The sequence below is a fragment of the Staurois parvus genome, unplaced genomic scaffold, assembly GCF_062004578.1.
Source record: "Staurois parvus isolate SC_StPar_1 unplaced genomic scaffold, SC_StPar_1.0 ptg000576l, whole genome shotgun sequence".
Lineage (NCBI taxonomy): Eukaryota > Metazoa > Chordata > Amphibia > Anura > Ranidae > Staurois > Staurois parvus.
This window is the reverse complement of record NW_028318372.1, coordinates 2,091,631-2,105,674: the sequence shown is the minus strand read 5'-3', so window position 1 is coordinate 2,105,674 and position 14,044 is coordinate 2,091,631. Positions and strand designations below refer to the sequence as shown.

The window sequence follows — 14,044 nt, the reverse complement described above, 5'->3', positions numbered from 1 at the left end:
CAAGAGTGGTTTATAGTTTTCACTTGAATCAGGATATTGTCTCGGCTTTCTATTTTCCTAGTCCACATTCAGCAGGGGAAAGATTGCTGCATACTCTGGATGTAGTTCGGGTAGTCAGGACTTAAGTTTGTTGGCACATGTCAGGAATCCTGGTTTGTGCTGCCAGAAGGGCCCAGGAAGGGCAGGTTAACTATTTGGATCCACCAGTTAATCATTCAAGCCTATGGTTGAAGGGTAAAGTTCCACCCATTTCAGGAAAGAGCACACTCTACCTGGAGTGTGGGAGCTTCTTGGGCTGTCCGCTATCAGGCGTCAGTGGCTCAAGTCTGCAAAGCCACAACCTGGTCTCCTGGTCAACCTGGTACATACATGCACAGGGTTTTACCAGGTGGATGTGAGAGCCACGGAGGATACTGCCTTTGGCCGCAGCATGTTGTGGATGGCAGAGTAAATTACTTAAGATTGATGATGCTTTTTTTTTCCGGCACCAAAAGTGCATTGCATTGGGACATCCCAGATAGTAATGATTATAGCCTACTCTATGTCCTGTGGTGTACGATAAAGGAAATTGGATTTTTTTCCACTTACCTGTAAAATCCATTTCATGGAGTTACATCATGGGACACAGAGGTCCTTCCCTTGTTTCTGGGAATGCATTGCTTGCTACAAAACTGAGGTACTTCCTGTACATGATGGGTTATATAGCAGAGTTTGATTGGTCTGCCAGTGTCCATTCACCTGTAGGTGGCACATAACCCAGATAGTAATGATTATAGCCTGTTCTGTGGCCTGTGATGTACCCCAAGAAATGGATTTTACAGGTAAGTAGAAAAAATCCAATTATTGTGTGTATACATAATGTAATATACTATATATAATATTTTCATGGAGGATTGTTTTAACTTGGAGATTGCTGTTTTAATGCTAATTTGTTGCTGTTACTTACACTTTCAAGTCAATGTTTCCTTTGATGATTTCCATTTTAATTGGGTATCACACCGCTGTAGATGTAAAACATGTCATCATTGTCACGCTTTATGTCTGCATGTCAGAATGTGATTGTTTAGCCATTTGCAGCGAGAATGCCTCTATCCCTTTTATCCATAGATTATAGATGATTACTATGCATATAAGACAAACAGGGGTTGATGGGAATGATTTCCCTGGGGTTAGCGTGTGTCGGGGCATCGTCTTTTATTGGTCAGATGAATTATTTATCGAAGCAGCTCAGTTCATTTACAGTGTGCAGCTTTAATATCTTTCCCAGAGCCAATATTAACTTCGGCAGTAATAACTCCCGCTGCTCAATAATCGTTTGCATAGAAAATGTTATTCCTCCTGGTTTTGTTTTGTGATTTATTGTGATTTATTTTCATCCGCGTTATTATCAGTCAGACGTCATCTGTTTTATTACATCTCCTTTCTGTGACCTCTTATTCGTCACCTGAGGCATTTTAAAAGAAAATCCACTAAGTGCCAGTTGTATGGTAAAGTCTATCTTTTGGCAAAAATTAAACTCCCTCCCAATCTACTTCCCTCACATCCTTACCCATTCAGACTTTTCTTTTTTTTTAAACCTAAGTCTGGGGTTTGTGGATGTGGGGGACTTGTAGCCTGGATTGTTCCTAGGTGTGGTGGACCTGTAACCCAGCCATGCACTTCGGGCGGCTGGTCCTCTTTTTGCTGACATCATCGTCTTCTGGATCCTGGACAGCCAACTGGAAGTGTCTGTGTCAAGCAGGAAGTGATGTGGATAATCAAAGAAGGACTCCATATTCTGGACACATAAGAATAAAGCCTCAGGACCAAGACATCGCATGATCATGGGTTTGGGGGGCTGTGAAAGGGGCATAGTGTAACCAATGGGTGTCCAAACTTTTGACCTTCCTGGGCCACATTAGAAGAAGAGGAATTGTCTTGGGCCACACATAAAATACTCTAACAATAAGGATAGCTGATGAGCAGAAAACGTCGGGTAGATCACAAGTTAATGATCACTGATATAGATAATGTACCTATGTGATTAATAAAAATTCATTTTTGGTAATATTTTTTATTTAAAAAAGAAGGTAGCATAAAACTAGTACTTTATATTTTGATAAACTAACACATCAATATCTGGTTGGATGGATGTAGTAGCAGTTCTTAATGAATTCTCAAAGTTTTCATCAGATATTTTGGTTCTTATTTTGCCCTTTATTGTGTTTAATCCTTGAACATAATTGATGACAAATATATGTGCTGCTGAAAACTGATGACATGAATAAGGTATGATTGTGAAGAGTGGGAGATTTTTCTTTGGGAATATTAACCTCCCTGGCGGTATTTCCGAGTGTAGCTCGGGATAAAGTTTCAGTACCACAAGCGGTAACCCCGAGCTACACTCTGGCTTACCATGCGGCGTTGCTCTGGGATCTGTTCTTCTCTTACCTTGTCCTGCGCTCCTGCGATGTCCCTCCTGCAGTGTCCCCTGTAATGTCCTCCAGCCGATGCCGGCATCTGTCTTCTGGGTTCCGTCCCCTGCGACGTCGGGACGGGACGTACGGGGATGGAACTGGCGGGAAATTTGAAAATGACAAAAAGTGACACTAAATACACTAAAATCACATAGTAAAACATTACTGTATCAAACCATTTCACATACATGTTGTCCCGAGTGCTTTGTTCTGTGCCCTGCCTGCATTTTTACTGTTCTTTCTGCCTGGAAACTGAGAAATGTCCATGGCGTCCAAAAAGCGTCCCTTTAGGTCAAAAGCGGTTTTAGACCGGCTAGAGAACAGCGATAGTAAATCAGAACCACTTGCAGAATTGAGTAATAATGATTCGTGGAGAAATTCGTCATCAGACACTGAAAACGATTTTGCGACTTTGCTCAGTGATGTGCGAACTTGGCGCTATATTCCAAATTTCAGTGTTTTTGGTTTGATTATATTATTTAATTAAATTTATTATTATATTATTATTTTTTATGATTCTTTATTAATTTATGATTTCATTGTTTCAAATTGTAACATACCCAGGATGTTTACTAGACTCTTGTTCGGACAGATTTCAGTGAGTTATTCCTAAAAATTACAGACCTATAATAAAAAAAATACATATTTCCATGCAAAAAAAATGTATCGCTTTGAGCACAGAAATATGGACATAATCAGACCACTAGGGAGGTTAAACCTTTAAAAATCCAGTAACGAGACACTGTCCAATTTTTCTTCGGTTGCATGTGTTCACTTTTACATTTTTACAAATAAAAATCCCCAGAAAATTCACCCAGTTTAACCGCTAGCCTACAGGGCACTTATACCCCCTTCCTGCCCAGGCCAATTTCCAGCACTGATGGGCATTGACAGGCATCACTGATGGGCACTGAAAGGCAGCACTGATACATGGCACTGATAGGTGGCACTGACTGGCACTAATAGGCGGTACTGACTGGCACTGTTAGGCAGCACTGACTGGCACTGTTAGGCGGCACTGACTGGCACTGTTAGGCGGCACTGACTGGCACTGTTAGGCGGCACTGACTGGCACTGTTAGGCGGCACTGATGCGCACTGATAGGCGGCACTGATGCGCACTGATAGGTGGCACTGATGGGTGACACTGAAAGGCAGCTCAGATGGGCACTGATATGTGGCATTGATCTGCACTGGTAGGCACTGATATGTGCAACTGATGGGCACTGGCACGAGGCACTGATGAGCACTGACATAAGGCACTGATGAACACCGACAGGTGGCACTGCTGGGGCTACACAGATCATCAGGACACACTGATCATCAGTGCCCTGATGATCAGTGTACATGTCCCCTCCGCGGAAAGCCGATTACTGGCTCGGCTCTCCTCTCCTCTCGAGCTGTCAGCGTGACAGCTCGAGAGGAGAGAAATGCCGATAACCTGTTTCCCTGATTGGACACAGCTGATCACATGACCGAGCCGACATCTTTGGCTCTTTCCGTGATCGGTGATCCGCTGTGTCCGAGGGACACATCGCACCGCCGATCGCCGCGCTCTCTGAGCCACGCATGCGCAGTGAGAATGGGAGAACGTCATATGACATCCTCCCAGAACAAGAGAACCACCTTGCGTCCATCATATTACTATATGGCGGGCGGGAGGTGGTTAAATAAGTTTACGATTTTGTGTTTGGCCGCATTCATGACCGCCCCATGCTGCAGGTTAGATACCCTGGTGTAACCCATTAAAATTAGATTACATTCCTTTGAAAGCAAACTTAAAGTGAACCTGACTTGGCCTAAAATGTTACAACTCTAATAATACTGCTGAAGATACCTTGTACCATCTGCAAGTGTTGTGTTTTAAAAGTCACGTTGGCCTCTTTGGACCTTAACTTTTCCTCCCTGCACTCAACCAATCCCTTAGACTTTTAAGTAGTTAGTATTTGAGTACCAGAGGTACTGGCACATGCTGGCCGTATCTTTCACTGCCAATGGTCAGCCCTAATGACATTTTGTTCTGATCGGACAAAGCTTCAGCACTTCCTGACATTACTTAAGCTTTCAGCTTTCTCTATACTGTCCACTTTCCACACATTTTTATTGGCTAGTGAGGCAGCCCATCATAATGATTGGCCATGGGAATGTCCTGACAATTTTGTGAAAAAAAACATTTTTGTTTTGTCATTTTCCCAAAACTTGTGGTAAAAAAATAAATTCTTCTTTTGACTCAACATGCCTCTCAGAAAATAGTTTGGGGTGCCAAAATTGCGCATGCCCTGTGCAATGGCAACAAACTGCATACATTTTTAATATCCATCAACGCTTTAAAACCCTTTACAAGCTACCATTTTAGATTTACAGAGGAGGTCTAGTGCTAGAATTACTGCCCTTGATCTGATGTTCACGTCGATACCTCACATGCATGGGGCAACCGCTGTTTACATACCGACATAGGGTCAAGCTCGTGCATGCAGGTGCGTGCAGGGGGGCTAGGGTACTTTTTTTTTTGTTTTTGATTTTTTTATGTTATTTTTGATTTTTACAATTTTTTACACTATAGAATATATTCTTTTTTAAGAAATCTGGGGTCTATCAGACTCTAGATCTAGATATCTCCTCAGCCTCGTTACCTGCCAGCACCTGCATTTAGCCCCTACGCTTACCTCCCCCCTTCTCCCCCAGCAAGTGCAGTGACAGTAGTTCAGTGTCACTTTGTACATTGCTTACAAAATGCAATGTATGTTTCTGCAGCGATCTAATGTAAATGGTCCCTTAAAGTTTCGAAGTAGGCTTGGGTGAAGTAAGCTGTTAAAACAAAACCCAACCAGAGGCCCACCAGTCTGACTGTTCTTATAGACCAGGAGCCTCCAAACGTTCTAAACAAGGACCGGTTTACTGTCCCTTAGATTTTAGGAGTGCTGGACTGTGGCCATTGGGAGTAGACTATATCTCAGGCTTGGTTATCAGTGCAAATAAAACAATTACATAGTGACTGTAGTCAGTAGGAGGATCAATGCTCCGTCATTGGTGTCGGTGGGGAGTAGTGCCCCATCATTATCAGTGGGAGGAATAGTGCTCCATCGTGGGTGTAATTTGGAGGAGTAGTACCCCATCCTTGGAGTCAGTGAAAAGAAAAATTATCCAACATTGCTGTCAGCGGGAATAATAGTGCACCATCATTGGTGTTAGTGGGGAGGAATGGTTAGTGTCCGTGGGAGGAATATTGCCTCAAATCAGTGGGAAGAACAGAGCTCCAAGGGCTGCAAACAGGCAAGCAAAGGGCTGCAGTTTGGAGGCCACTGGTATAGGCTGTCAAAAACTTAGTCTAAATCAGGGGTGTCCAAACTTTTTTCAAAGAGGGCCAGATTGGATGAAGTGAACATGGTGGAGGGCCGAACATTTTTCCAAACATTCTTTGAACCATTACAATTAAATGCAAATAAATTATTTTATGCCAAGTTACCGTATTTTTCGCCGTATAAGACGCACCTGACCATAAGACGCGCCTAGGTTTTAGAGGCAGAAAACAGGAAAAAAAAATTCTGAACTAATGGACTGCAGACACAGTACAGGAGATGACCAGAGACTGCGGACAGCACAGGGATGACCAGAGACTGCGGACAGCACAGGGATGACCAGAGACTGCGGACAGCACAGGGATGACCAGAGACTGCGGACAGCACAGGGATGACCAGAGACTGCGGACAGCACAGGGATGACCAGAGACTGCGGACAGTACAGATGACTGCTGACCTTTGGGGAGCGGGTACCTGAATTTGACAGGTACCCGCTCTTACTTCCGCAGTTGTTCTTTGATCTTACCTGTTCCTCGATACAGCCACGCGCTGTCTTCCCGGCTTCTGTAATGGCGCTCGGCATGACAGCCGGGTGCCCAGTGCGCATGAGCGAGAAGCACTTGCGCTTTGTGATTGGTCCGGCGGCTTCTGGGATCTGTCATGTGTCCCAGGTACCGCCTTACCATTCACAAAAAGCACCGCTTCTTGCGCATGTGCACTTGGCACCCGGCTGTCATGCCCAGTGCCCACACTACAGAAGCCGGGAAGACAGCGCGCCGCTGGATAGAGGAACAGGTAAGGTCCCGCTGCAGAGCTGAGCGGCCGGCCCGGTATTCTGACACGGCCGCGGTGGAAATACCGGACCGGCTGCTCCATATTCGCTCCATAAGACGCACTGACACACTGACATGGAGGGCCGTATTAAACCGACCCTCGGGCCGTAAATGGCCCGCGGGCCGGACTTTGGACATGCCTGGTCTAAATGCTGCTGTTTTCAACAAATTGGGAAATTTACAGCCATTTGCTTTTCTTCCTCTTTATTTAGTAATTAACTTGAAGATTCCATTTAGAAAAGTAGATTTCTCCTGGCACGAATATATCCTGTCTGCCGGCGAAGATAAATATTTTTGTCCTTCGCATCACAAGTCAAAACCTCATCAAGCGGCAAATAGAAATCCTATAATAAAAATGTTGCTTACTTAAAAATTGGATTTTGAGATTAAGTTTAGGGAAGTTAATAGAGCAAATATTTTATTTTAGTGCCAATGCCAGATTGTTGAACGATAAAGTGCTATAAAAACACAGTCCTGGTGACAGTTCCTAAAGTATAGTCTCTGAACCTACATAGAACAATAGACTTTAAATCTTAGATTAAATTACTTTCTAGAACTTTCTAGTTTGTACGCTCCTTGAGGGTTAGGGACTGATGTGAATGTATAATATATATGTAAAGCGCTGCGTACATTGATTGCTCTATATAAGTACCTGAAATAAATAAAATAAATAGAACAGAAAATGTTTAACAAGTCGTTGGTCATGCGTTTATTGCTTTTTTTTTAAATAATAAAAAAAGCACGGATATTCTGTCCCATTACTTTTGGTCCCTTAACAAGTGGAGGCACATATGCAAACTGTTGTAATTCCTACACCGTTCACCTGATTTGGATGTAAATACCCTCAAATTAAAGCTGACAGTCTGCAGTTAAAGCACATCTTGTTCGTTTCATTTCAAATCCATTGTGGTGGTGTATAGAGCCAAAAATGTTAGAATTGTGTCGATGTCCCAATATGTATGGACCTGACTGTATATTGTAGTTTGTAGATGCTATAACTTTCATGCAAACCAGTTAATTATCCAGTCACGGACAGGGATTACTAAGCGAACATCCTCCACTGCTATAGAAAATTAACTTGATAGACTTACCATGGCTACCCCAATGACATTTAGAATTGCAAATTATATATAGAAACGTGATTAAATTATTTTCATCATGATGATCTCTCTTAAAAAAAAAATTGCATTCTCTTTGATTGACCCCCTAACCAAGTTTCCCAGCAGGCTGTCCACCTCTTCTCCATTGCATTTCTCTCAGCTAAACGTGATGAAATAAATATTTAAGATCTGGCACATTCTTTCATCCTCCAGTGAACCTCATCCCACATTCTGCTTAGTTTCCTCTGAAGTTTCCGACATACGAATATATTCACATTCAATCCCACGGTATTACCTAGGAATTACTTTAAATATCGGCTTTTATATCTTGATGGGACTAAATCATAGACGTGCCCCGCTCCACTTTACCATCCTGTATTATAAAGTGGAAATCATCAGATTTTGCATCAGGAGAAATTGAAAAAAAAAAACACATCGTGGAGCAGTGGTAGCGGGGAGCTGTAGGTGTCAGTTATCCACCCCGCTGCCTGGCTTGTAGATGACTGGAATTTTCTCTTTCTTTTTTGCTCATTTTATGTCAGGCATCAGTAATCCCAAGGCCCGCATTAGAAAGACACCGTTTTAATGAAGTCCGCGGTGTTCCCATCTTCCATTGTAAAGGATGAATTAATCAGAACGTGTTTATATTCAGATCTTTTCCATCTTATTATTCATTAATTTATGCTTAATTAAGATTGTTAGGTGTGTATATGGCACTTTTACTTTTTATCTTAACAGTTTCATTATCAGAATTAATTGATAAGTTGACTTTCTAATAAAAAATCTTAAATGCACATTTTTTGCAGGTAAAAAAAGTGCATTTATTATTATTTTTTTTTCTCTTTTAAGAGCCTGCAGAGCATTGCACCTGCGATCAGCAGATCACGGATGCAATGTCAGGCTCCTGCAGACTCTCAGTACAGCAGTTAGTGAAGCTCAGGAAAAATCAATGAATTACGAGGGCATTCATTGGTGCCCTCACAGTTCATTGAAAACTGCAAGCCATCTGCTGAGGTGGCAGGGGATCACATGGCTGCACTGGAGCGGATTGAAAATCTGCAAGCCATCTGCTGAGGTGGCAGGGGATCACATGGCTGCACTGGAGCGGATTGAAAATCGATAAGTATATACATTTTTCTTACATAAGTTAGTGGGGAGCATTTTTAAGACTAGTCAGGGTTTAGCCTGGAATTCTACTTGAACCACTTGAGGACCAGCAAGTGGTACCCGTACCCGTGTGTCGCTGAGCTTCAAGCAGTTATACTGGGACGATGCCTGCAGCTGTACTGTTTTTCAGAGCTGGAGGTCAGCTCTCTAGTAAAAGCAATCGGAGTGGCTAACCAGCCGCTCAATAACTTTTACAAGCAGCAGGAGGGGATGTCCCCCCAACCCCTGTGGCTTTCCCGTCTAACCGGGAAACCCAAGCGACCAGCCAGCACATCCTTCGGCTGGCTAAACAGCCAAACTAAGCTGGGATCGGCTATCTGCTATAGTAACCTGGAAGCGATGACCTGACATCACTTTCGGTTTACTCAGGAACTAAACGGCACCATTTTTAGAAATTTGAAAACGTTCAAAAACACCGATCTTGCTGTTTTGAGTGCTTTTAAGTGCAGAGGAGGGATTTGGGGTCCTTTAGACCCCAGATCCATTCATAAAGATTATCTGTCATGTGCCTATTGCTGTCACAAGGAATGTTTATATTCCTTGTGACAGCACTAAAAATAGTCAAAAGAAAATTTTAACGCAAAAGTGTAAAAAAAATTAAAAAAAGTGCCTCTGCCCCCTCCCCCATGCTTACGTGCAAAGGTGAGGTCACACGTCAGTCACGCACTCAAACCGTGATCATCCCACAAGTTGGGTATCACTGTGAGCACCAGATCATGGGAACTATTTCTAGCACTAGCCCGCCTCTGTATATCTAAAGTGGTAACCTGTAAAGGCTTTTAAAACGTTGCCTATAGATAATAAAATGTACATTGTTTGTCCCCGTTGCATGGGCTTGCGCAGTTTTAAAGCATAATATGTTTGGTATCTATTTACTCGGCGTAACATCGTCTTTTATAATTTACAAAAAATTGGCTTATGTATTGTGATTTTTGCATTAAAATTCAAGAAAGTATATTTTTTCCCAAAAAATTGCTTTTGAAAAACCACTACGCAAATAACGTGTGACATCAAAAATGGCAAGACCCACCATTTTAGTCTCTAGGGCCTTTGCTTTAAAAATATATAATGTGTGAAAGTTCTAACTTATTTTTTAGCAAACAATATTGATATTTATGTGTAAACCCGCGTCAGAAAAAGGCCTGGAGGTCAGGTGGTTAAAGTGTATCTAACCCCAAGAACAAAAATGTACTCTATTGAAGTACAGTGCTTATATGGTGAAGGCTGTTTTCTTTTTTCAAGCTTTTTCTGGACTTTCTTCTTTATTTTTGATCCTGCCAGTAAAGTACTCCTTGTTCTAGTGTGACAATACCTCCCCTCTCCTACATTACATAAGTTTGAAGTGTTCTGTAGTCCTAACACATTTCCTGATAACACTGTGTGAGAGAAGACTGCAAAGGACTGGATTTCTGGCAGGATAAACATGTTTTTTTTTTCATTGAACAGATATAGCAAAACACTTTCATGAGTATATTTAACAAACCGAAAGGGAGCAAACAAGAAGAGAAGTTCATTGTTGGGGTTTACATGCAGCCGAACTGAAGTTAGTGTCAGTAATTGCTGTAATACTTGCTGCTCATACTCACTCAGTCACTAGGATTTGTTTTCTGTATTCTGCAAAAAACCCAGTTGATCCTGCTGTTCTCTATCTCCCCCTTCTGTCCATATTCCCACTGCAGTTAGGGATTTTGCAGAGCAGTGTTGGCAGCTAGTGCACATGCTCAGTTTTTAGTGTATTTCTACCCTGAGCATTTCCTCCCTATCACATCTGATCAGCCCATGTGAGTCACATATGTGGGCTTATACATAGTGGTAAATGACAGCCCACTCCCTCACTCCTTCATGCCTACTAAATAGCTAAACACAATGGGGGCAGGATATTACATCTTGAGTGATGAAGGCTTCACCTCCCTGTTATTCTCAAACAGGTGTCTCCAAACTTTCTAAACAAAGGGCCAGTGTACAGTCGGAATGTGGCTGTTGGGAGTAGAAAAGGTCCTGACGTCAGTTGGAATAGACAATGCCCCATCTTTTGTGTCATTGGGAGGAATTGTGCCCCATTGTTGGGTGTCATTGGGAGAAAGTGTGCCACTTCATTGGTGTCAGTGGGTGAAATTATGCCCCATTGTTGGTATCAGTGGATGAAATAGTGTCCCAAGAGCTAGATAAATGCAAGCAAAGGGCCACCTCTGGCCCCCGGGCCGCAGTTTGGAGACCACTGTTCTAAAACACAGGCTGGAAGGACGTGACACACCATGTTATTACCAAATAATAACAAAGATTTGATTTCAAATATATGTTTGTATGACCAAACCGTTCATTGATATTAATTATTTTTACTCTGTAGGCCAAAGGCTATTTTTTTCTTTTTGTTTTTTTTTTTGAACATGTAACCAGTAGCAGAGGGCTAGATGCTCCTCCTGTTCATGTTTCCCTGCAGACAGGCTGGGAAAGAGCTGGGTCACATGACAGCTGTATATCAATTAGGAAAAAGGGTACTTCGATTTTTTTTTTTTTGTAAAATTATTACAGAGCCATCGTCCACATTCTCTGATTGGACAAGGCGAAGAGTGTGGCGTCACCACTCCACCTTGTCTATTATTGTTTGAATATTACTTGCTTGCTAATGTTGGCCTTCCTGTTGTCAATTTCTTACATGAATGTATATTGTTCTTTCTTATAGGAACAATTGGATGTTGCGCTGTCTAAGATCTGCAAGAACTTTGATGTTGCTCATTACACAAAGGTGCAGCAGGCCTACCGACTACTGGGGAAAACGCAGGTAAGGTGACATTTCACTGAGAGTCAATTAGTAAAAATTAATTAGACTACTGGGCACTGTATATGATTAACCTGCAAATTGAGTTGGTGATATTCTCATGGAATTGGAAGCCTCTGGGTTTACGTTGAAGAGCAGCTTCAGGCAACCAGTAAATTCCATCAGTGGTCTGCTTAAAAAGTTCAGGAAACATGTTAGCTAATTTAAAATTACCAACAAGATAAATTCCAGACAGATAACTAAGCAGTGCTGTCATTTGTTTATTAAAAAATCTTTAAAGCCAAACTTCAGCCTTACCTTTAGTCTTGCACAGCTGTACCGACTTCTTTGCTGCACTCAAATTGCTTACTCTGAATTTGCTGTATGCTTTGAACTTGTGTTAGAAGCTGCAGCAAGTCAGATAGATCCCGCCTCATTTCCTGACTGGAGACTGTCTAGCATCATCTAGCTCTTTCCTCCCCAGCCTCACTGTCCCCGGCCAGCCTCTTTCATTGGTATGATTTTAGTTATTAGGGCTCATGTACACTGCAGCTGATAAACTCACGTTTAGGAGCTGTTTAGCATTTTTTTTAGCAGCCCCTGAACTCTCTCTAATGTTTTCTTATGTGTCCATGTACACATCTTCGTTTACAGTCGTTTACAGGCATTTGAGTTTACAGTCGTTTTTTTGGAACGCAGAAAACTTGTGTTCAGCAGTCAATGTTATCAGCGTTTCAAACGCAAACACTTGTAAACGCCGTAAATCGCGTTTATAAACGTTTGCATCTGAAATTTTTTATTTAGTCTTCCAGTTCCCGATGCTGCCCAGAGTCTTTTTTCATCATGAAAAAATGCATGCAAAGCATTTTCAAGGTACTCAAAAACACTGAACACAGGATGTTCCTACCAAGCTTGTCACACATTGTAATGACCAATTCATACCTCAGACCTCTCCCACCCTTGGAAACAAAAGATATGTTAATGACCGTTTACACCTCAAATTCCTCATGAAGACCCCCTGCCAGGTGACCTTAATGACTCCCTCCACCAGACACCTTTCCCATCCTTGGAAACAAAAGAAATGTTAATGAGAAACTCACACCTAAGCTAATCTCAACACATACAGTGAAGGAAATAGGTATTTGATCCCCTGCTGATTTTGAATGTTTGCCCACTCACAAAGTAATGATCAGTCTAAAAATTGAATGGTAAGTGTATTGTAACACTGAGAGACAGAATAGCAACAAAAAATTCAGCAGAAATGCATGTCTAACAAATGATGCACTGATTTGCATGTTCATGAGGGAAATAAGTATTTGATCCCCTTCACAAAACACGACATAGTACTTGGTGGCAAATCCCTTGTTGACAATCACAGAGGTCAGACGTTTCCTGTAGTTGGCCCCCAGGTTTGCACACATCTCAGGAGGGATTTTGGCCCACTCCTCTTGGCAGATCCTCTCCAAGTCTTTAAGGTTTGGTGGCTGACGTTTGGCAACTCGAACTTTCAGCTCCCTCCACGGATTTTCAATTGCATTAAGGTCTGGAGACTGGCTAGGCCACTCCAGAACCTTAATATGCTTCTTCTTGAGCTACTCCTTTGTTGCCTTGGCCGTGTGTTTTGGGTCATTGTCATACTGGAACACCCATCCACGACCCATCTTCAATACCCTGGCTGAGGGAAGAAGGTTCTCACTCAAGATTTGATGGTACATTGCTCCGTCCATCGTCCCTTTGATGCGGTGCAGTTGTCCTGTCCCCTTAGCAGAAAAACACCCCCAAAGCAGAATGTTTGCATCACCATGTTTGACAGTTGGGATGGTGTTCTTGGGGTCATAGGCAGCATTCCTCCTCCTCCAAACACGGCAAGTTGATGCCAAAGAGCTAAATTTTGGTCTCATCTGACCACAACACTTTCAACCAGTTCTCCTCTGCCTCATTCAGATGTTCAGTGGCAAACTTCAGATGGGCCTGGACATGTGCTTTCTTGAGCAGAGGGACCTTGCGGGCACTGCAGGATTTCAGTACTTGTCGGCGTAGTGTGTTACCAATTGTTTTCTTGGCGACTGTAGTCCAAGCTTCCTGGAGATGATTGACAAGATCCTCACGTGTAGTTCTGGGATGATTCCTCACTGTTCTCATGATCATTGACACTCCACGAGGTGAGATCTAGCATGGTGCACCAGACCTAGGGAGACTGACAGTTGTTTTGTGTTTCTTCCATTTGCGAATGATTGCACCAACTGTTGTCACCTTCTCAACAAGCTGCTTGGCGATAGTTTGGTAGCCCAGTCCAGCCTTGTGTAGGTCTACAATCTTGTCCCTGACATTCTTGGACAGCTCTTTGGCCTTTGCCATGGTGGAGAGTTTGGAATCTGATGTTTGATTGCTCCTGTGGACAGGTGTCTTTTATACAGGTAACAAAATGAGAT

At 42.6% G+C, this 14,044-nt stretch overlaps 1 protein-coding gene across 1 annotated transcript in view; it reads left to right on the top strand.

Annotated features, from left to right (window-relative positions):
- VPS50 (VPS50 subunit of EARP/GARPII complex) overlaps positions 1-14,044 on the top strand; it is a 308,344-nt gene that overhangs the window by 174,819 nt on the left and 119,481 nt on the right. Inside the window, exon 11 of the mRNA XM_089692114.1 lies at positions 11,538-11,636. Within this exon, the coding sequence (XP_089548240.1) occupies positions 11,538-11,636 (99 nt within the window). The remainder of the gene's footprint in view (positions 1-11,537; positions 11,637-14,044) is intronic.